The sequence below is a fragment of the Acromyrmex echinatior genome, chromosome 16 (assembly GCF_024713525.1).
Source record: "Acromyrmex echinatior isolate Ae372 chromosome 16, ASM2471352v2, whole genome shotgun sequence".
Lineage (NCBI taxonomy): Eukaryota > Metazoa > Arthropoda > Insecta > Hymenoptera > Formicidae > Acromyrmex > Acromyrmex echinatior.
In genome coordinates this window covers 3,884,055-3,908,695 of record NC_141867.1, presented here as the reverse complement: position 1 = coordinate 3,908,695, position 24,641 = coordinate 3,884,055, and the positions used below count along the sequence as shown (strand labels likewise).

Genomic DNA, 24,641 nt, shown 5'->3' with positions numbered 1-24,641 from the left:
TTGCCAATCACTGGCTAAAGTTCCTCATTGCCACGAAATATCATGATGAATAAATTCGGCGGCATCCTCGATGTGCATTGTGCGATCTGAAAAGTTATAGGGAATATTATAACCCCCGTGTGTGCCGTAATGGAACTTAAGGTGAATAAGAAAGTTTCTCTTCTTACTTTTGCCAGAATATTTCAGACTTTCCCTAAGACTGTTTTCTTCGAAAATCACTTCATAATTTTCCACCACATCTCTAAACTTACAAATTGTCTGCAAAAGAATATTTTCCGAAAAAATACCAAGACATAACATCGTTTCTTCGTTTATTTAGCATAAACATGTATGTACAACAAAAAAAAGCTTGTGCATCGATTACATAATTATTTTAATATACTTACAAATTTAATTAAAAAAGTTTGGTATACATATAATAATACGATATAGAGTTTAGAAACTTTGGCAGATATTTATGGTTGATTTTTATATTTAAGAGAGGAATATTATTATATTCCTAGACAAAGAAAATAAGAATAAACAAATATACGCAATTGCGTAATATATTCGTTTATTCTTGTTTTCTTTGTTCTTGCTTTTTAATATTATTATATTTAACAATTAAAACCTATTATAAAATTAAATTATTTAAAATTGCATAAAAAATTTTGCGAGTTTTTGAAGTTTGATAATTAAATTTATTAAAAGTATACAAGAATATTGTGCACATTTACGCAATATATTCGCTTATTTTTGTTTTTTTTTTGCTTCTTAATACTTATTTGATAATTTAACAATAATTAGAATTTGTTATAATTAATTTATCCAAAATTATAAAAAAAATTTTGCGACCGTTTTAAGAAATGGGACTTCGCTCACAATATCAATGCTTGAAGAAAATTGACTCACAATGTGATTTATGAACTGCATTTCAATCTCTGTGAGGACAATAATTTATGAATCCCACAAGCATGTGGTCTGTTGCTTCACTCGGCAATATCATACTGACAGATGGTCAGACTTGCTACTTAAACGTAGCGAGGAACATCGAAGAGGAATCGTTTGGAGAGATTAAACGTAGTTAACGATCCACCAAACTCCTCTGAAATAACGACTGTACGCGGAGTTGCTCTAATTAAACTTGGTCCAATAAATCACTTTATTAGTTAGATCCCGATTCCGTCATACAATTATATCATGTTATTACGTACTTGCGAGAAAATTGTGTTACGTTTCAGCAGCCTGATTTTACGAATATTTCACGCTATAAGTTGGAATCTTGGCGATTTTTCCGTGCCAATAACATGAATATAAAAGTGATCATGTGGAAATAGAGGATAAAAGAGTAAAAGTCGGTTATTAATGAACATATTAATTTGCCGTTGATACACATTATTAAATTTCGCAATTACATGTCATCAAAGACATGCACAACCGCAGTCAGAAATGCGCATTTTGTGCGATACGGTAGTAATGGCCGATATTTGTATTGGTGTAATCAAATTTCACGGATGAATACAGCATGCGTAATTTGCACCAATCTGCATATAATGATCGGCCAATGTTAGCAATATTGACACGCAGCATCCATTCCCAAACACACGTGACAAGTTGCTTGCGGTCCAGGACAAATACGATAACTTTGTTACTATGTGATGCGTACCACGCCATTCGTGTTATACCATTTGTCGAGCAAAACGGTGCTGGTATCACTCGGTCTGCCTGTTGCGTATGCTCTTTTTTTTATGTCATCGTTATATGTAACATAGGAAAAGGTGAATCGCACAAAAGAGTCGCAATTTTATAACGATCACATATACCGATAATTAACAATTTTTACATGTTGATTAATGAAATTTTTTTTATATTAACGATGGTTTCTACTAGTGACATTTTGATCATGATTCGCTGATTTTTCGAATAGCGCGAATGTAGCAAGGTGATCTCAATCAGAGCGTGGAAAAAGCCATACGCAGTGCGTCCTTTCGATCGAATATCGTTAACAATATAGACGTCTGACCTATATCCCAACATTCCACTGTGTGGAAGGGCACCGTGCAGGAATCGAAAGCGTAGAACGTCCGAAAAAATCGATCACCGCGCTGAAGCGGGTTTCGAATAACTCATAGTGAAGCTGCGACGCAAGCGTGCACGCATACACGCATCCGCCCTGCTAGGCTGCGTTCGGAAACTTCACCCGACAGAATAACGTTACTAAAAATAATGTGTTTTATTTAAAATAATTGTTATCGTTATTTTTTGTAAAATGTAATTTGTTATTGTTACTTGTTATTAATTTTAAACAATGACACATCACCGTTATTGTTAGTTAGAAATGATTTGTTACTTTTCTTTAACGTTAAAGTAAGATATTAAAAAATTACATTATTTAATAATCAATATTAATTGTAACAATCGATATTTGAAATTAAAACTCTAATTGCAATTAGAGCTTACACATGTAAGCTATAATAGTCTCTATATAGCAAACTTCTCTTTATATTAAATTTGCCTAATAAATTTTCTAGAATTCTTAATGTTAATATTTTTTTAAATATATGCTTATTTTTAAGAATTTAGATTATAACTCATCAACGTAAATTTTATTAAATACTGTTCTCAATTAATGTCATTATTAAGAGTACATTTCAATACTCACCTTAATGTATCAAAAAGTTACGTTACATTGATTTTTAGTATTTGCAGTGACTGTCAGAATGAAACCTAATATACAAAGCATTTATCAATACTTAAATGTTTATTTAAATGAAATATTTTTAGCCAATTAAAAATAATCTATTGAATATATGTATGTAAAGATAATTAGAGTAACGATAAAAGTAACGATTGAAAAATGTAGCAACGTTACCATTACTGTTACAGACATAAAAAAAGTAAGGTTCAAAAGAAAATAACGATAATAACGACATTTTATGTAACGAGTTACTTCTTATCCCTGATACCTGAGGATGTCATTTTATCCTTGTTTTACGTCTAATACGATAAAGATAGAATGACGTACTAGGGCACTCGGGTGAAGCACTTTCTGAATGCAGCCCTATGGGGTCGACATTTCATCCTTGTCCCGAGTAGCTTCACAAGAACCGACGAGGTCCCTGGCGCGACACGCGCATAATATCAGCTGATATAATCACTTCGACCGAGCCGCTGAACACCTAGGGCATAAGGCTTCTTTAATCTTACCGTCTCTAACGTGGTGGGCGCACGCGAGTGAATGCGCCCAGAGGAGCGCGTATGCCGGGCAGGATGCACTTCCGGAGGAAGCGCTAAATATCCTTTCAATCTCGAAGCTTCAGTCGCTCACGAGGGAAGATTGCGTTGGATCAAAGGGCTGTCGGGCTCTTTTCGCTTCGTATTCAAGCACAAGCTCGGAATTGCGAATCCGCTCGGAATACCTCCCGCGATCTCCATCCTCTTCCCATTAATAAAATCCGCAGATCGGATGTTTACAGAGGGTTTCCCTGAGCGAGGTTCTCGAACGTGTCAGCCACTGCACCACCTGCCCATCGGTCCGTCTGTCGTTTATTCTCGCTTCATTTTACTTTGAGATATTCACTGTCCGGTCGAGCTAACTCTTGCGGCTAATTCATGAATATGCTGATTATCGCGCAATTCCGCGTGATAATTTTGTATCTTGAATGGACAGTTAACGAGATTTTTACTTGCAGTAAATAACAAAATTGAGGAATAATTTACATTATTCGCATAAGTAAATTTAACTTAAATTAATTATGTGTTTTAGAAAAAAAAAACTTCATCTTTCTAATGCTTATCTTGCTATATCAATTCAAATTAAAATATTCAGTCTTATCACTTTTCCATTTTTTGGTCTCCTTTCATCTTTTAAAGTTTTAATCTAAAGTTTTATGTAGGAAGCATACAAGTTAAACTACATAACAAATTTAGAATGAGATTACTTCTAAGATTACTTGCGGAGTAACTTTTTATAAGAGAAAGGAACCGATACGTCTTTAATGTATAAATGCATAAAATTTTTCTCTACTTTTAAAGCAAGAAAAAAAGAAGAAAAAGAGAATTAATAAAATTTTTCCTTGTTAATCGAATATATATTTTTTATTGCATTACGTTAAATACAAATAATTATTGATTATTTTATTATATATTAGAAAATGCAAGAAACAACACAAAATATTTCATATTCAAAATATAAAACACATAATTTACAATTATTTGTTTTTATTGTTGTTATTGGGTCAATACTTAATCTTGCCATAAGACTGTTCGTCTGTCGGCATATTAACGATGACTGGTTAAACAGTTAGACTTATTTTTATGTATAAGTTATCATATGCAATCGTTCCTACAGAATTCAGCATATATTTTATGATTTTTTAATTTAATTTAATATATTAAGATTAATTATATTAGACAATTCAAAAAAATATTTATAATAAGACTGTTTTTATTTGAAAAAATAAACTTTTTATTTTATTTAATAATATATCTACTGATGATAAGTTATTTATTCTATCAAGATAAGGAAATTACTATTTGTAAGTAAATTTCCACCATTGTTAAATTGACTATTGAGAGTAATCATAAAGGCTAACATTATAAATTGTTTTCTACTTATAGATAATTATTATACCGCAAAAATATATAACATTACGTAATATCTACAAAATGCAGAATGTGTGTGTGTGTGTGTGTGTGTGTGTGTGTGTGTGTGTATAGTATTATTTATAAAAAAAATTTATTAATAAATATATAAAATAAGTTTTTATTTCTCTTTTTTATAAATCGGGTAAATTTAATTTAGGTATATTATTCACATACATATATGGATAATTAGAAATATAGAGATATTATTCCTAAAAAATACAACATATACAGACAATATTTTTATTTATATCATATAACGTTTTACAAAACATCTCAAACATTATTTACACGCAAATACAGAAATAAATGTTACATAAAATGTTATAAATTTATTATTAATTATGTTAAATCGAATTTAATAAATATTGCTAGATACTTGGCTAATATTTCAAACATCTTTTAAAGCCTTCTCTATGAATCTCGGTAAAGCAAAAGCTGCCCGATGTACTTTATCATTGTAATACATTAATGACATATGATCTAAATCTTTGTCACTGAATACCTTCACTGGTTCTGCAAAATTTGTTTGCTAAAAAGAAGAAATTAGGCCGTTAAAATATATTCTAGAAAATTAATTTAAGAAGAATAAATATAATTTATAATTAATATTTCTGATAAAAAATTTCTTTACAACACAAATATCAATTCTTAGTATACACAATTTTTTTACTACATATGATGGGTCAATCCTACCGTTAATTTTCATTATTTACTTTTGCAAGTATTCAAAAATTATTAAGTAATTCTTATATATATTATATATATATATATATATATATATGTATGTATACACACACACACACACACACACACACACACACACACACACACACATATATACATATATATAGGTATGTATATACATATGTTCTTTAGATTATTGTCATATATTTAATTATATATAGTTATGAAATGAGAAAGTATATATGAAATTTATGGACATAATACAAATAATTTATGTTTAATACTAACTTCAGTTAAGCTTCCAAGAACAAAACCGATTTGACCCGTAGGATATGTCGGTACGGATGTTATTGCGTAGGTAGCGCAGGGAAACACAGCCTTGCAATGCTGGAATGTGCTACACACTTGATCCAGGTTCGCCCATGCTGTGCCAGCCTGGCTGGCAATGATTCCACCAGGTTTTAATGCAGATTTCAGTAATTGATAGTACGCGTGTTTAAAGAGATTCTCGGCGGGACCTAAACAGAACGTCGAAATTATTAATTTCATTCATAATTTCTTCCGTTAAAGAAATATCTTTTTTTTATAAAGGACCTTATTTGTAGAGAAAGAACCTTAATAAAATTTTTAAGCCGTCTGTTTTATCGATTAAGCGCAATAATATAATATTTATTATCCCAATTTCGTTTTTTTTATAGATTTTAAAATCCCTTCTCTGAATTAAAATATACGCATTAATACGTATCTGTAAGGAGGAGTTTATGTCGAAAACACGTAAATCTTATATGTATAATATGTTCTATTGAGTCGATAAAACAAATGACTTTAAGATGTCTTTAATGAAATCTTGTTGAAACAATTAATATCTTAATTCTGCGATACTTGCCTATGGGATCGCTACTGTCAGTAATGATGACATCGAATTCTCCTTGATGATGGTTCAGAAATTCGAAACCGTCGCCAACAACAATATTTACGTAAGGATTATTAAGACCTAAACTCAAACGAGGCAAATATTGCTTGCACACTTCGATAACTCGATCGTCAATGTCTACTAATGTGACACGCTCTACATCCGGATGTTTCGCAACTTCTCGGGCAACCCCACCGTCACCACCACCCACTATTAAAACCTGTTATTTAATAGAAATTTTGAGTTATCTGTATATTTTCTTAAAGATAATTTTATGACTTAAAAGAAACATTGCTTTAATGATACATAATATTTATCACATATTTGACTTACAAACAAATCATGAATTATTCATTATTAATCAATGAAGCACGTAATGTCTCTAACATATTTCATCTATACTTTATTATTAAATATAATAATAATAGAGATAATTTTTGTTTTTATTAAATCAATTAGCATTTTAAAAGTCTATTACTTTTATATAAATATACTTCATATAAATATATATTTAAAAAATTCAAATAAATTGATATAAATATAAAATCTGATGTAATCGTTATATAGATAATCAAGCAGAACAACAAGTATTGTGGTACCAAAATAATGTCAAAATGACTCTAAAATAATCATTAAAAGTTATTTTTCAATTATTTTCGATTTATTTAAATGTCACTGACGTTATCGTGACTTGTTATTCGGCTTGAGTCCTATTGAGTCGATAAAACAGATAACTTCAGGATGCCTTTAATGAAACTTTGTTGAAACAATTAGTACATTAGTAATATATCAGTTATTATTCTTACATTCTGTGGTTTTGGATGGCTGCATAGTGGTAAATATGATATCATCTCGTGGTAGGACATTTCATCTTTCTCCGTGCATTGAATCACGCCATCGAGCATTAAAGCTTTACCATGTGTCAGTCTATAAACATAACATTTTTTTATGTTTAACAAATTATATACATTTAATGTTTTTTAATTCTTAATATAAATTTTTAATCTATTTGATTGTTAATGTATTTTAAAATATGTCTTATACGTTTAATAATTTTGTGGCGTCCCAACTCTAAATTTCTTGCAGTGAAATCTCATTCCAAGAAAGTGAAATATTTTGACTTTTTTTCAAGGATGATTATATTTCTTCTTTCTCGGAGTGAAATTTTACTGTAATAAATTTAGAGTGCCTGAAGAAAAAATACTCACGTTTTTACTACTAGAATATCTTGAAACGAAGAGCGTTCAGAATGTAGGATTTCTTCTACTTCCAGCGATAGTGCAACGCCGGGCCACAGCTCGCTGTTCAATTCGCTGAACCAGCCTAATTTCATAGCATTCATGTTGGCGTAGTTTGTGTCCAATTTGTTTCACTGAAGTATGCTTTACATAAAAAAGTTAATAATGTGAGAACACTATGAACATAGTTAAAACAAATGTTACATGCTTCTAAATTATAATAAGGATAGCATGTTAGCTTAATTAAAATTGTGTTGCGTAATTAGTAATGCACTTCAAACATCATGTTTCTTTAAGCTTTTCGTTATTATATTGCACGGAGGAAACACGCTGACACAATGCATATTTTATGCTGTCGTAACAAACGTCGTCAAAAGATTTCTTTCTAGCATTTAATTGAGTAGTTTCGTTCAATCTGTAAATTATTCCGCTGTAATAACAAATTGATTCTTATCTTGTCAATGAATTTGCTATAACGACAAATTACAAAATAATAAAATGTATCCTCGGTGCATTTTAGATGATCCACAATCTAACGGAACAGCAATGTATGTAATGAGTATAATGCTATCATAAATAAAAATTTCAAGTTATGCAATAGTCAAGCAATAAAATACTGTTACGTTTTATTTATTTCTCGGACTTATGTTACTTGATGTATCTTGTGCATAAATTATTCGGATTATCTTATTTTAATTTAATTCTTCTATAGTAAAGGAGATCGAATGTGACTCCCGTTTTTTTTATTTAACAAAGAAAGAAGTTTCATTATATTATTTATTTTTTTTTACTTGTTTTGTTATATTAATTGGATGAAATATGAACAAAACAGTATTGGGTTAGATCTAATCCTACTCCTCTGAATATATTTTAAAAATTTACCTTACCATATGTAGGTTAAAAATTACTTAACAATATAGTTATTAATAGAGAATATTTAAGCCTTGTAATACTGTGTGTATGTATAATATTTGATAAATATAATATATATAAAATATATATAATATATATAATATATATAAAACAAAATGCAAATAAGGGAATAATGAAATGATAATACAGCGTATTTTTTTAAAGAGATGGTACGGAACACTGAATAAAGTAATCTTTGATAAATGTAATCTTCCACGTGATTGACTCCTGTTATGCATTTTTAGATTATTACGTAAAGCGATATTATAAGATACGCAGGAATTGCATGACGTTCGTATATGAACACATTCTAAATTATTTCTTCAATGACGCCAATTAAGGGAAGATGAGACCTTTGAACGAGAGAAAAGATGGGTGCGATAAATTGCTTGCCACAAATTATTCATCGAAATGGATATATAAGTGAATCTTCTTCCGGATGAAGTCCGTACTTACTTTTTTTTACGCAATGCATTTCATTTAATGTCTCGCACATAGCGATGATGCTTTCATCAGAATCGATATTTAGCTTTAAATCAAATATCGATATCGGAATACCTCTATTAAATATTAAAATACTTATAAAGCTATCTCTGTTCAAGTTACCTGTAGCATTCTTTAAAATGATCGTGTTAGTTCGGGTATAGTAATAAAAAAATTCCATTCTAAATTAAACTAAAGTACTTAAATAAATATTTATTTATTTTTTATTTGTTATTATTTTAGTTGTTTATTATTGCTGCATCTTTCCATATATATATTATGTAAATATAATAATGAGTATTTGATTTCCGAGACAGTCATATCTCTTAGTGATAGTGTCTCATAATAAAATTGTTACACATATATGCAAAAGATTATTGTATAATTATAATTATATTCAGAATTCAGGACTTATTTAATTCTTGAAATTTAAGGCTAATAGGAAAGTCGAAACATCTATATGTTATTATTGTAAGATACGAATTTATAAATATTTATACATAGAATATTCAATGTGACTTCTATACTCCTAATCTACCGTTATGAATTTAATTATAAAATCTTTGTTTTTTGAAAATATATAAGACAATCCTTTGGATAATCCTGTGTTACACATCTTTAACTTTGCTTTTGATAAATAGAAGTGACGATTATATCGCCATTGCCTCAATCGAAAATTCATTTCGCAAATATATAATTGTCATACGAAAATATCACATTCTCGGAATTGCGCGAGACATAGGCAAATATCGAGATCTGCTCAGCTGTTCGGCGTAAAAAAAGGACAACATAGAGACAGTTAACAGTTAAATAAACGAACAAAAACAATGAAAAGAACACAACGACTAAGAACATTTCTAAACGGCATTTAAATTAATATATATGCTATGACAATTCGATATCGCAGTAAAATATAAAAGATAGCACGCGCTGTAAATTGATGTGTAGAAATATGGGATATAGCCGCCATATTTTGCAGCCAAGACAATAAAGTCGAAATATTGCGCTGTATTTAAAATCGGTAAATTGAAGCGTTTTCGAACGCTTCAATTTGAGAAGAAATAAATAAGTTTCTCGGAGACTGAGATCAGGAAGCAATTGTGAGAGGAGAGTGAAATACTTCTCCTCTGGCTCTCGTCGCGTTTAGTTATATAGATTTGTTGTGCTTGAAATAAAGATTATGATTTTGATCAAATGAAGTCGATCATTGGCACTGGCCACATCATAATCATAATCCGAATCCCGTAATAATTATCAAAGAAGTAAACAAATTACTTGCTTTAGCAAAATCAAAAATTGCTTCTCTTTAACTACTCTATCTTGTATGACTTCATTCAGTATTTTTTAATGAATATTATTTATTCTATAAGTCCTGAATTCTTTTTTTAACACACTGTTTATCATATTTTTTGACATCTTTAAAACTTTACATAATTATAATAAATCCAAGGATAAATTTAAAAGCCAATGCGAGCCAACACAGGTTAGGCGTGTGTGAAATCATATACTTTATTCTTGAGAAAAATTGACAAACGTTCAACCCTTTTGATCGAGTCTTTCTCTGTGTAAAAATAAAAATAAAATCGATGACGTATAAATTTAATATAAAAGATGCGATGCGAAACAAATTGAAGTTAACATATATTCACAAAATGATAAATTACCGTTCACATTAGATTTTTATTATAGGTATGTTGATGGACATTGCTTTGTCCACTAAAAAAAAAACAGAATGATATAATCTTAAAACAGATTAATATAATCTTAAAAAAACAGATTGATATAATTTTAAAAAAATTTTTAACGAATATGAGTCTAGATTAGAATTCACTATAGAAATTGATGGGGATAAATTAAATTTTCTAGATCTAACTTTAATAAAAGAAGACAAAAAACTAATTTACAATTGTAAATAATTATCGAAAACTTACATCTTCTTCAAGATATTTAAATTATTTTTCATGTCACATGTTTGTTTTAAATAAAAAAATACATATTATTATGGATTAATGAACAGAATGTTAATGTTATCACATCCAAAATTTCACGAATTAAATTTTCATAAAATAATCAACATTTTATTAAATAACGGATATCCTTTGGAATTTATTTTTAACACCATCAAAAAGAGATTAAAAAATCTAGAAATTAGAATAACAATGTAACTCACATAAATAACGAAGAACAGACAGACAAAAATTTGACTACATTTTTTACAATATCTTATGTTCCATCAATATTAGAAAAATTCAAACGATTTTTCAAGAATAGTTTAGTCTCTTTTCAAGAATATTCTTTTCAAGAATAGAGTAGTCAGAGCAGTTTGTTTTGCTTATCTGAAATTAAACAAACTGAATTCTTTCATTAGAAATCAAAAAGATAAATTGACATCACTTTCACAAACCAACGTAGTATACAGTTAATTGTCAGGAATGTGATGCATCCTACGTAAGACAGACGAAACGATTAAGACCAGATTAAATAAATATTACAATCATATCAAAAGGAACACGAAACAAAAATCCGTAATTTTTGAACATAGATTGGAATATAATCATAATTTTGACTGGAATCACACAAAAATCTTAGACAGAGAAAAGAATTATAATAAACGACTTATTTCAGAATCCATTTTTATTAGCAAACAAAAAATATGAACTAAATATGCAGGAGGGCACAGAATTTCTAGATCCATTATATCAAGATCTATTTAAAAAAATTTGACATTTCCATGTTTTATTTCTCTAATTTATTATATAAATATGTATATATATATATATATATATATATATATATTGTATTTATTTATTATTACGTTATATTTATATTGTATTTATTTACTATTATATTTTATATTTATGACTAATAACGACAATTCATTTTGATTTCTCACATACTCTTTGAACTTCTTTGTCCTAACATGTCTTATCTCACATATCATCATTAACATTATTATACGTAAGTTTTTTGTTGAATTGATTTGATTTATATTTTAATGACTTATTCAACTTTATTAAATTACAGATAATTTGAAATGTTAGATTTGAATATTTTGTTAGATACGGTAGATAGCATTATTATCATTTTATGAATATATGTAACGATACTTTAATTTGCTTTACATCTTTTATATTAAATTTAATCACCGATTTAATCACCGATTTTCTTTTTATTTTTACACTGAGGAAGACTCAATCGAAAGAGTTGAAACGTTTGTCAATTTTTCTCAAGAATTAAGTATATGATTTCACACACTCTAAGCTGTGTTGACTCGCATTGGTTGATTTACATCTATTCTTGTATTTATTCATTGCCTATACAAAGATTGATAGTTATTTATAATTATAATATAAAATTTATATTAGGTGTTGGAATTAATTCGTAGCGTTTTTTAATGAAAGAATGTTATTTATTTCACATGAGCATTAAAAAATACATTAATGAAAGTACTTCCCATCACTTGTAAAACGCTACGAATTAATTCCAACACCTAATAATATATATAATTATTATTATAACATATTCAAAGTATATATGAATCTTTTAGGCACGCATACCCCCCCCCAATCTTTTACCCCCCCCCTCTCACACATACACATATACATCTAAGCACCAAATCATTCAAATATTATAAACTGTATCACTATTTAATCTAATATTATCTCTTTTTTGTAACTTTTTTATGCCTTTCTGTAGTAATATTTTACGAATCGTCAAATTATGTTATTATTCTTATATATATTATATATATTAGTATTGCGATATTTATAACACATTGTTACTACATTAAAAATTAAGATGTTGAAACTTATCATTGAGATAATAAGTTTCATAACGTTGATTTCTTATCAATAATAACAGGTTTTTCAAATGCTTAATAATTAATACCAAACGCTTAATTGATAACATTTCTGAAGTTTTTACTGATATAAATTAACGTTATATAAAATTAAATAATTATCGAAGCACAATATGTCGGCGTAAAATTTTGAACTCACAAATTAGTAATTATACAAATAACCGATTTAAAAGTATCTTATCTGTTCATTATGTTATAACTCGTTAATTACGAGTTACTTTCTTTTATTAACAAACAATAATATTACAAATAAATGTTAATGAAACATTCTTTAAACATGTATCGTTTGATTTTATTTACACTTCACATTTTCTAAGAACATGCAAAATATTCACTTTTTCTAGCTCGCAATGATAGATTACCTATGTTAACCGTGGCTCGTCCGAAGAAAGCTTACATCAAACTGAGACGAAGGCGCGTGTAGCCCGGTTTCTCTTTATAACTGACTCGACTGTTTAGATAGGTTTATCGTCACTAACACACTGTCCAATAGTGTAAGGCCCATAAAGATTTATTCATACTAGACGAAGACACCATCTCGCTAGTATTACGACACAGCACAATTTTTCTTTGCATATTTTTATGATTTATAATTCACAGGAATGCGTATATTGATATATTTAGTACACTTATATATAGGGTGTCCCTTCAAGCAACTATTTAAGATCAAACTAATGACACCATTGTATGTTCCCTTCAAAGCCATACAACTTTTGTCTATTTAAGCCATACAACATTTTTTTCTAAGATTAAAAAATTATTTGGAATGGGACATTAAAATGTGACACCCTATATAATGTCCTTACCTATAATATTCGAGATATTTTCGTATATTTTCGTTTACACGAGTAATTATACTGGGCACTAATTAACACACATGAATTATTAAACCGAATATGTAATAATCCGTTCGGAAATGTTCCGCCGCCGTCCGGTATGAATGGTCCTTTAATGAACAGACAACAGATAACTCTTGAACTTTATATTTGATTTTTTGTTCGAAGAGATGGCTGTCGTGCGTCCTGTCTATACAGTAAACTACGACACGAAAAAAAAATGTTTATGACTACAATTAATTCTGATTAGCTGAAATTGCATTAGCTATTATAGCTGTGAAATTTGTTAATATATACAGAGGATTTGCTGCTGTATAAGCTAATATAAGGATAGCAAAGTATGCATGTCTGTTACAGATCAATTTATTTAGCAACATGAATTAATTGTCATAGTTATCGGATATGTCTGTAAAATAAGAAAATTGTCTCTACTACAGTTAAATATGGTTTGCTGAAACTGTACTTGCTATCAAATTATTTGCTAAACAGAAAACGTTCACTGTAATGATCAATACATCGACATAATAGCAAAATGTTTACATTGATAATATTTAGGCCTCACAGCTAATGAAAATTAGATCTCGTAGACACAACGTTAGGTGTCCATATAATGCTACTGAATTAGCTGCTAAATCTAATTTTTAGCTGTGGCAGTTAATCTTTTTTTTCCGTGAAGAGACTGAAGACATGAATTCTCCTCCCGAAGGAAAGTAGAAGATTTTCTAGCATCTGCCTTTTCTAACACTTTTGAGTCTATAAGAAAATAAAATAGGATCCCCCTCCCTCAATATGGTCACTACGATGTGTCACTCAGGTAATCAATATACTCAGGTATAAAATTCAAGCGTGAGTCAAATTCTTCAAGAATTTTTTGAAAGAGCTCAAATATTATCAATCTAATAATTCAGTCCCTCTTCGTCGAAGTAAAATGTAAAAATAATAGAAATAACATTCCATAAGAGAACACAATAAAAGAAAGAGAGAATCCAAGATTCTGTCTAAATGTGTTTGTTACAACTGCACGTTCAAACATCTATTGTTTAATTTATGTTAGGAACGTTTTCGAAAGAAAAAAAGTCCAATCGTTTTAGCTTCCATAACTTTTTCCTGTTTATTTAAGCTATTAAAAGGAGCTATAGAATTTGTATTTGTACGCCTAAATTCAAGACTATTTATGCATGCCCGGGAAGCTCCATTAATCACCGACCATCGATCTTATCGATCTTATCTTACTCTCTCCAGTTATTTCCAGAGGGTTCATTTTGTCTATTAACTATCAAGATTATCTGCCGAACTGTTATACATAATTTTAAAAGTAGAGACAGAGTAAAATCTTAATTATTATCCATTTATAAAAAAAAGAGAAAAGCAAGATATATAATTCACATTTGTTTAATTTAAAATATTGTCTATATTTTTTAAAAAGAACAGTTCTACGAAATTACATATTACTAACAATCTCATTTTTGTATTGATTTTTAATACTTTTTAAAGAAATATGCAATTAATAAGCAAAGGTTATATCAGCTGTTCTTTACTCAAATATCAATACAATTAACTGTCAATATATTAAGATGTCGGTTCTTTCGCGTGATTCATTTTTTTCTATATTCATTTTTTTTAAATTATTCAAATAACATAACGCCCGGATCGAAACATAAATTATCATATAAGACAACTTTTAGATATATATTTTAGACAGTTCTCGTAAAATCTTTTAGATGTTTTATAAGACGTCTTATGTCGCTATGAATTTTTTTATTTGCATTGTTTTTTGAGTAATTAGTGATGCTGTAAAATAATGCTACTGCCAAAAGATTAAGATATAATTTTTTTGTTAAAATATATATCTCTAGTTTTTCAAATTTTCTTCCTTTTTGAAATAAACTTTTTCTCTGCCTTTTTTTTAAATATAACAGGAAAACTTAACAGATTATTGACTGTTGATTGTATCAGACTGATATATTGCAATATGAAAATTGTGTTTTATTCAACATCATACAAAGCTTACCTGCAGTTAATCATTTTTAATATTAGCAGCTTGGGATATCTTTTGGTCGTTTCTGCATTCTTGTATCTTGTTCCCTACATTATTGGTATTGTTACAATAGGAAACTGCAATTCCATCTGATGATAAACTTCTTGTCAAATAAATAAAATTTATTAATGCCATATATTTTGGAATCAATATTAATTACAAAAAAGATATATTTAAAAAAGATAGATTTAGGTGAAGTTTAAAAAAAATCCAATTAAATATATATATATAAGATGTTGGAAAACATTTGGATTATATTAAACAAGAAATAAAAAAGATTGTGATTACGTATTTGATTGAAATTACGTTTTTGACTAAACGTATCACAAACATTTATTGTATTAAGTGTATAAAATACATTTTGCATTTTTATTTATTCAAATAATTAAAGTCTCGAAATGTTTTATGTAATATTTTATTATATTATATTGAAAATTGACAATTTTTATAATTATTAATAAACATATCAAATTTTAAAACAACTTTTGAAGCAATATAATTTATTCATATTTATCATTATTAATAAAGAATATTACAAAATTACATAGACGAATTGATTATTTATTAAAATCAGCCTATAAAATTACTTAAATTTTATAGGCTTTTTATGTTTTAAAAAGAATTCGTAAATAATTTAGTGAGATTAACTTTAAAATAAGATGAGAATACATCAAACTATATGGCTCTTTTAGCGAAAGTATTATATCTTGATTACTGAATGTGGCGCGTGTTGCTACAGAAGTCTGGACTGTGAAAATCAAGGATCCGAGAGGGATTGCGACTGCTAGTCGCGTAGTTTCGAAGTTAGTTATGTTTCTTGCTTTCGCTAGAATACCTTACAACCGTGTTGCCGTATCTGTTTGAGCGTTTTCCCATTGCTGCCTTCACTCATACGGCTAAGACACCCTGTATTATTTCAAACGAAATCCGCAATTCATACGAGATTACTCATCTCGCAAAGATATACATTTATGTTTGTGCGAATTTCTCATTTTGATGCTCAAGAAAAAACAATCATTTTCAATAGTTAATGATAACAAATAAAAAATTCTTTTAATTTATTTTTTTTAACTGTTTACATAGTTCTCTCTTTTGTTAGTTAAAGTTACAACATTGTATCATATCTCAGTATTCAAATTTATTACATAATTTATTACATTGTTAAATGAGATCTAATAGTTTTAATAACTAAATTTTAAATTAAATTTCAATGAGAAAAGCACACTCTGTAGTTCTAACTACTAGCGATAATACGCTTTTACATTTTAGATGTAAAAGTTTTAATATAAACTAGATAGTTCCCTGTTTTATATTATACATATTATACAAAGTAGGACAACTAAAACACAAAACATCAGAATATTTCGAAAATTAAACCTAATAAGCAAAAATGTTTTATGGCTTTAAAAACTATATGGCTTTAAGGGAGACAAATAATGATAAAATCAATTTTCGAAAAAAAAAGACTTTTTAAGATCACATGAAGATCATCTCTGATTTTATATGATTTCTTTTAAATATGATTTCTCTAATTATTTGAATAATTAATATCGATTTTGTCACATGTTGCAACTTGAGAAGCTACTCTGCATAGTCTATAACGCTTTTAACTTATTTCTAGGCTACATAAATCGTCAGTTCTCCGGGATTCTCCGCCCGGCAACTGCGCGAGAATCGAGGTAAATGGAAACGAAAACGCAAGATAGGAATCTTCGGGGCTTTTCAATGGCGAGAGGGTGCGAGAGCCCGATTCCTTTCCCTTATGAAATTACAAAGCTAGTAGAATAGAGATACTACTGAGATCAATTTCTTCTTCCTCTCGCAATTCGGCCGACTTCGGTTTCCACTTCTTTGCCTAACCTTGATAATCCAGATATTGGAAAAATCAGGCGGAACTTTCCTTCCAACCAAATCTTTGAGCTATCTTTGAGCTAATTAACTCGTTGTGGTTCCAATTTATTCTTTTTAGATAGAAAGTGTCGTGAAACGTCGACATTTTAATTTTTTTTTTACATCTATAATTACATGTTAAATATAAAAGGATCAAATTTAAATTAGTTCTATAAGTTAAATAACATTTTGTTATTTTTAACTTTTAAGTGTATCAAAATGTATTATTTTAATACAAAACATGTGATTAGAAAAACAATCACCTTTAATTAATTTACTTTTGTGATCCAATTACATAGTTTCAAAATCAAAACATTTATATTGATATACGCGTTTAGTAAATAATAAAGGTTGTTTTTATTTTTGCAGTAGGTTACACTAGAATCTTCTTTCTCGCATTCTCTAAATATCAAACATGTATAATTTATTTTTTTTCACTTTATGTTCTAAAAGCGTACATTAGTTCAATTGTAAAAAATAGACTTTAAATTTAATCAAATATAATTTCTTAAATTAAATTGTTTAATTCTACCATTTTAATTAAATCAATGACATATTGAGTAGGAACAGTGATGAGAAAGAGAGAGAGAGAGAGAGAGAGAGAGAGAGAGAGAGAGAGAGAGAAATCTATAAAAATGATTAAAAATATCAAATATCGGACATAATTCGACATTACAAATGTAACAATATAGTTGAATTATTTATAATCAAGATTCTAAAATAGGTATTCGCTTTCTATGTATATCTAATTCGAATTAACCAAATGCTTCAATCATTGGAATGATCCATAATATCTATACGAAGAGTTAAATTCGTTCCAATTCATTAATCTGGAAACAAAAATATTTTATTATCTTTCTAATTATCTTTTTTCTTGTAATGAAATGCATATATCAATCTTAGCAATGCTTGATGGATTTTCAACATATCTCAAAACTACGAAAAACGAAAATTAGTTAATAGCAACGGTTTTTCTTCCATCGAGATACCTTTCGCATCGGCTAGGTTCATCGATACATTTCCGCACGGAAACTAATACCGGGCGATACGTCGGGAACTTACGTATCAGATTACGCTACCGCAGGGTAACTTGCACGAGAGGAATGACGTCAGATACATCAGTTAAGTCGATCGTAATTACGGCGTTCGTGAAATATGTACGTTTCAAAAAGCGTTAGCCGAACAATATCTCACTATCGCGCGCCTCGTTATCAGTAAGCGTCGCTTTATCTGGAAAGCTCTCGTGAGATAATAATGACGCACGAGTGCCGAGCGTCGTGCGATGTTCTCTCTTACGCAATTTCACGACTATCGTAAATATGTCGGTCCTTTTTTATATATAAAAATGTGTGTGTGTGTATGTGTGTGTGTGTGTGTGTGTGTGTGTGGGGGGGGGGGGTGGAAATATATATATATATATACCATAAAAAATTTGCAAATATATATATATATATATATTTGCAAATTTTTTATGGTAAAAGCTGACGTTCGTACTATGCGTATCCGATGAAAATGTCGATTTACTCTTGACATAAAACGCTTTGATGCGGCATTTATCAAAGTGCTTCTACGCATCAAACCGGCTGTCCGGATAACGCGCTATCGATGGGCATCGACTGGTAAAATCGCAAACACGAATAGCCCATTTTATCGCGCCCATTACATCATACTGACGAGGGTGTGTGAGTTCAACATGAAAATGTTGAACATCTAATTAGTTGCTACGATAAATCCTATGGAAATGATGTCACGTCTGCGAATTTTGACAGAGAAAAAAAAGCTAAAATATAAGATGAAGATTAGATTTCACGTACCGTTCAATTTATATGAAAATTTGTCTATACTGTGAAAAAATCTCATTATTAAATATTTAATATAAACGGAAAGAACGGTGTTGCTGAAATATCTAAAAATTTAACTAGTTACAAATCTGAAAATAATTTTGTTTTGGACTATCAAAATAATATAGGATTTTTAAGCATAATGAACAATGCAGCAAAAAGTTTTGACATTCTTTCAACTGAGTTTTCTACATATTTACTTTGATGGTCTAACAAAATTATTTTCAGATCTACATATATAAATAAATTTTATATAAATATCTATTTATATAAAAAAGAAATTATTAAATACTTTAACTGTTCCTTCCGTATAATTTTATTTCACAATAAATCTGTGAAATGGCAAATTTTTTAATTATGACATAAATTACATTACATCACTGCACTGTTCTAGTAGCATAAAAGCAACATATTGACTAAAATTAATGAGATGAAAGATAGAAGGAAATAAAAGTTTGTAGACGATTAATCAATGTTCCAAGCACTTTTTCGCGTGATTGATATGACCTTTTCTGCAAGCAGCTTTCAATCAGCTTCAAAGAGTACTTAATACAAGTACCTATTAGAAACATCAATAGTAGATAAATGAATAATAGATCAATAGAATAAGACATTGATGGATTACATTTTTTTAAATTAATATTACATTAGAGTTTCATTGATTTAAGATTTTATTATAACATCAGAAAGTATTATAAACGTTTTCTTAGTAAGGGATACACAGAAATATTCTGAAAAACTTAGATAACCTTTATTTGTGAAATCAAAGGTACAGGTGTCTCGTAGTCTCGTACTACAACTGTCTCGTAGTTAAATGAAATGATCCAAGGATTAACTTGGAAGCTGCCGAAAATGGAGCTCTGGTCATTAAACCTTATCGCGTATTAGAAATTAAGACATCCCGCGATATTCTATATAATAGTCTAGGCAAATTTCCGTAGATTTGCGCGTGATCACATGAAACGATCTGAAACCATCAAGCGATGTCATGTTGGCGCGAATCAGGATTCGCGATTGCATCCGTGGATGAAGAGATCGGAGCATTAATTTATATATGTGCGTGCGACAGTACAACGATGCCGACGGCCCGCATATGATAATGAAGGCGTCATTAGTAAACTATTATGCAGGAAACTATTATCGTGCGTACGTGAGCCCCGGACAGGCGCAAACGGACGGACGGAAGCACCGCGTTACGGGAACGTAATTTGAGGATTATGCCTGCTCGTATATTACAACGAGAACAATGGCCACGGTGACGTCACCGTCGTACAATCACGTACGTAATCCGCGTGGATCTTCTGGAATTCCTCTTCCGCCGTCACCTCGCCACCCTCAACCCTTCCCTCTTCGCTTCTGCCGTCGCCGCCGGCGCCGTTTCCCTTTCTTCCTTCTCGGTTCTCTCGCCGGACTGTATGCTGGTACCACTGTCACCGGGTCCGCACTCCGCGGTGCTAGTCCCTTAAACTCAAGCGAAGTAATATGATATGATCCGGCGGGATTAACTTCGCCCAAACTGGAAGGAATTATTTGAGGGCAGGAGAGCCGAATCACAGCAGCATATGAGTTGTCTCGGAAAAGCTGGTGCACGGTACACTAGGGAGTTAATGTCATACCGTTAATACCACGATTACGACAACGCGATCCTTATTGCTAGTGGCTTTTGAATTAAGAGAGAAACGAGGGAGGATGTGTAATTATTATTACCTGATCTCAATTGCGTGGTCAACCTCGTCGCGTTTTCATAAGTGGAGTAGATAGTTCAGGGTTTAAGAGCGTATAATTATATTTGCGAATTGCAAACACGTTTTGTTACTCCGCAAGTTGAGATAGATTAAATGTGTCTGAGATTTGAACGATTTCCCTCCTTTTTGCTAAACAGAATTTACACACTCAGAGAAAAACATGACAGCAAAAATGATAATATTAGTTTTTTATGTAAAATAAATGTATATACATGATTGAATAAACTAATGCATATCATTGAATAAACTAGTTTACAATTGATATAGGATAATTATAAACTAGTTTATTTAACTATATGTATATTAATTTTACACATAAAGCTTGTGTATAGTTGGCATCGTTGCCTTTTTCTCTGAGTGTACATGGCTTCATTTTATCAATTCTTTCATAACCGATTTAATTTTTTAAAAATAATTTTTATTGCACGGATTATATAGGTAAGACAGAGATATCCCATTGAACTTATTGAGAGAAATTCTTAGTGAGATATATGTCCCGCTCACGAAAGAGTTAAATGTCACGATTTTTTCTATTTTTTTGTCACATGTATCAACTTTTGATCACAAGTATAAAATTCTGGCGAAACATTTGCCATTATAAATCGATACGCGAAACAGGAATTATGAAATTCACGAGTAACATGCGTAATTTACATGTACATTTATTTCAACGTAAACGAAATTCAGTGATAATGACGGTGCGAATTTACTCGCTAATGTTTGTACTTACTATGCTATTTCGTACAGTTAGGTGCTTCACGTAAGTAGAACATAGGTACTTCGATGGCAAGTCTCACCGCAACTTTAGTTTTCCCGGGCGAGAAATTACTTACCGCGCTCTCAGCATGGCGGTACTTTTCCTGAATATTATTTGCCGTCGTGACTGGCTCTTTATATGAATTTTCATCGAGGAATTATGTTCTCCTCGGATATGCGCAACGGTTGCTCAGAATCGAACTTGGCGCACGAGCTCCTCGTTCGACGTTGATGATTGTTAATACTGCAAGTCGGTTGAGCTGTAAAGCAAGAACAATGGCACAAATTATCATTTATATTACTTCTAAGTAAGTCCACTTTACTAAGCGGGGATATCATGAATATTAAATGCACCACGTAATGGTTCATGTATTGTTCCTGTTTCGTCTCTTAATACGAACCACTTAAGGAACGCACTGTCTTTTCGCGTTTTGGGTTGATTCACAGTAAATGCTAACACTCAAGTTCGTGTGAAGAAGTATATTTACACAATCCGTAATGTCTCAGTACAAAGTGTCTAATGAAAATTCAAATTCACTTATGCGCGTCTTATATCGCTTATGTCGCAGCGTGTATTTTTGCGCTTTGTGTAGACACCCTGAGCCAAGTATGCAGCAATGCCTGGGAATGTCGCCTGATGATCGAACGGACATGACTATGTGCCTAAGGCCGTCGCCTTGGGTCGTTACAACACACTGCACAATTTAAGGATCTTCTACATAGAAACCATAGATAGTGAAGTCTTAAGTCGTAGGAAACCAACCAATCACAATCAAATATAAGGAGAATACTCGATTAGAATTGGTTAGTTTCTTACGACTTAAGATTCTACGATCGTTTACGACTTCTATGTAGAGAATCCTTTAGAAAAATATGCACGACTTAATATCGTGGCTCGAAGACAACTGCTTATCCTCGATTAACTCTTTCGAATAATGCTCTTGACGCTCTCGACTAACATTCTCGATTGACTCTCTATGGCTATAGGATTTAGACTGAGCTCATCCGAGCGCGTTTCACGATCAACGACTCCCGAAAGAAGGATAACGAACTCACATTAAAGACATTAAAGACGCACATTTGCCATTTTGGTTCTTTTGTCTACACGGACGAGACAAGCGCTCGAGATTCGAAGTCGCGACGAAAAAATGGACCTTACCTTCAATAAGTCATCAATGTTTTCGGTTTCCTTTGAATTGTACATGGCCATTGTAATATATGCATGTATGTGCGTAAGTGTGTTATCGTCCATCGCTTCTTTTTGATATGTCGTGCACAATTATTAAACGCATAACAGTTCCTTTCAGTTTGTCTTGTAGCAATGTAGAAATATTCATGCGCGATTGATTAGAAGAAAAAATAGAGAGGATTTCGAGAGCGAGAAGTTATCCCGAGTATATCTGGCATGGTTCTATTCAATCTCTGTGTGTATCCTAATTCGTCGATCCAATGTACGGTTGAATGCGCGATAAGATTCATGGTAAAGAGTCTGTTGGAAGAAAGAAAAATTTTTTTAGAGCAAAATTTCTTCATATCATCTAAGATATCTGATATCCCCAAACGATATTTCTCAAGTAAAAAGTCTCTTTGTTTGAATTACTTTTCGATACAGAAATTTGCTGAAGGCAAAGAGTGATCTGTAGCTTTTCCATATAAATCGATGGATAAAAAGGTTCAGATCATAAAAGCAATGCTAGCTTGAAAATAGTGATTTATATTTAGAGTCAGCAACATTATCGTAAATCAAGATGTATAAGGTCTACTGAAATCATCTGGGCACATTAAGAAGCAATGCATTGAGCAAAGAATCGCAGAAAGAAATGAACGAAGGTTATAAAAGATAAAAGACTTTCGACAGCAACAGGAAAATTCATTGTGAACTTGCCGGATAGGAGGTTAAATAATATGGTGAAGAATAGAGAAGAAGGAACAAAGGAGGAGAAGAGTGGAAGTCACCTTTGCAGATACTTCCTCATTTGAGTTCTTTACGTGTGCGCGGTCACAGCTGATAGGGGGATGGGTAAGGTAGGCTTCCTCTTTCTCCTGTCGACCCTTTTATTTAATTAGCAAGTCGGGAGAACTGGCGAGAAGAAAAGCCATTTTCGCACACGGCTTAACACCAACGAACGACGCGACGACTGGATAGTAGCCGTTCTGTTGGAATTGTGGTAATGGCGAACGGTTAGTCATAAAAAAGGACCATCCGGTGATAACCGTGCGTATTTTAATTGCTCGAGGGAACGTTATAAAAGGCTGGGGAGATATTTGAACACGTTATTACCGAAGTTGGGCATAAATATTGCTTAACTAATAGCAATGATATCAAATAATAGCGTTAAAGGCTGTAAAATGAAACCCTGAATCGAACGTAGTCGTAGCGAATTCAGAAAGTTTTGCGCTACGAGTGAACTTTTATTTGCTTTCTTCTGCAGCCATTGAGTTTTATCTGCAATTTATAGAGCGACAAGTTCCAACAAGAACAGTGTGCTTTGCGCGTAAGCACAATACACTTAAAAGCGATAAATCGTCTAACTTTACCGCCTTGAGTTAATATTGTATTATCATACCTTAGATACCATGAATCGATTAATAGTTAATGAACAAAATTTTATTTTGTCTCAAATAGAAATATTTTAGAAATTTGTAAATTAATTTTCTTTTTTTTTTAGATAAATTTCTTTATTTTAGATAAATTCTAGAAATATAATAATATTTTTTTTGTGAAGCAGAAAAGATATACATGAACAATATTAATTTTTTTAATAATTAAAGAAACGTCAAATCCGCGCAGTCAAGATTGGATCTTAGTGTCAATAATAT

The 24,641-nt window shown here is 30.7% G+C and overlaps 1 protein-coding gene and 1 long non-coding RNA gene across 3 annotated transcripts in view; one reads left to right on the top strand and one right to left on the bottom strand.

Annotated features, from left to right (window-relative positions):
* LOC147907063 (uncharacterized) overlaps nucleotides 1-24,641 on the top strand; it is a 233,418-nt gene that overhangs the window by 12,639 nt on the left and 196,138 nt on the right. The window lies entirely within an intron of this gene.
* Nucleotides 4,853-13,189, bottom strand: SpdS (Spermidine Synthase). Its single transcript, XM_011051198.2, has 6 exons — nucleotides 13,078-13,189; nucleotides 7,432-7,605; nucleotides 7,030-7,150; nucleotides 6,197-6,443; nucleotides 5,599-5,828; nucleotides 4,853-5,155 (listed from the first exon to the last, which is right to left on the bottom strand). The coding sequence occupies exons 2-6, from the start codon at nucleotides 7,563-7,565 to the stop codon at nucleotides 5,015-5,017; spliced, it is 873 nt and encodes a 290-aa protein (XP_011049500.1). The 5' UTR covers nucleotides 7,566-7,605; nucleotides 13,078-13,189; the 3' UTR covers nucleotides 4,853-5,014.

Excerpts from the sequence above, each read along its gene's own strand:
- SpdS (XM_011051198.2), bottom strand. The coding sequence starts at position 7,565 with ATGAATGCTATGAAATTAGGCTGGTTCAGCGAATTGAACAGCGAGCTG. Across the intron at positions 6,444-7,029 it reads GCCATCCAAAACCACAGAAT|GTTTTAATAGTGGGTGGTGG; the intron begins GTAAGAATAATA and ends ATTAAATAACAG. Across the intron at positions 5,156-5,598 it reads TTCTTGGAAGCTTAACTGAA|CAAACAAATTTTGCAGAACC; the intron begins GTTAGTATTAAA and ends TCTTCTTTTTAG.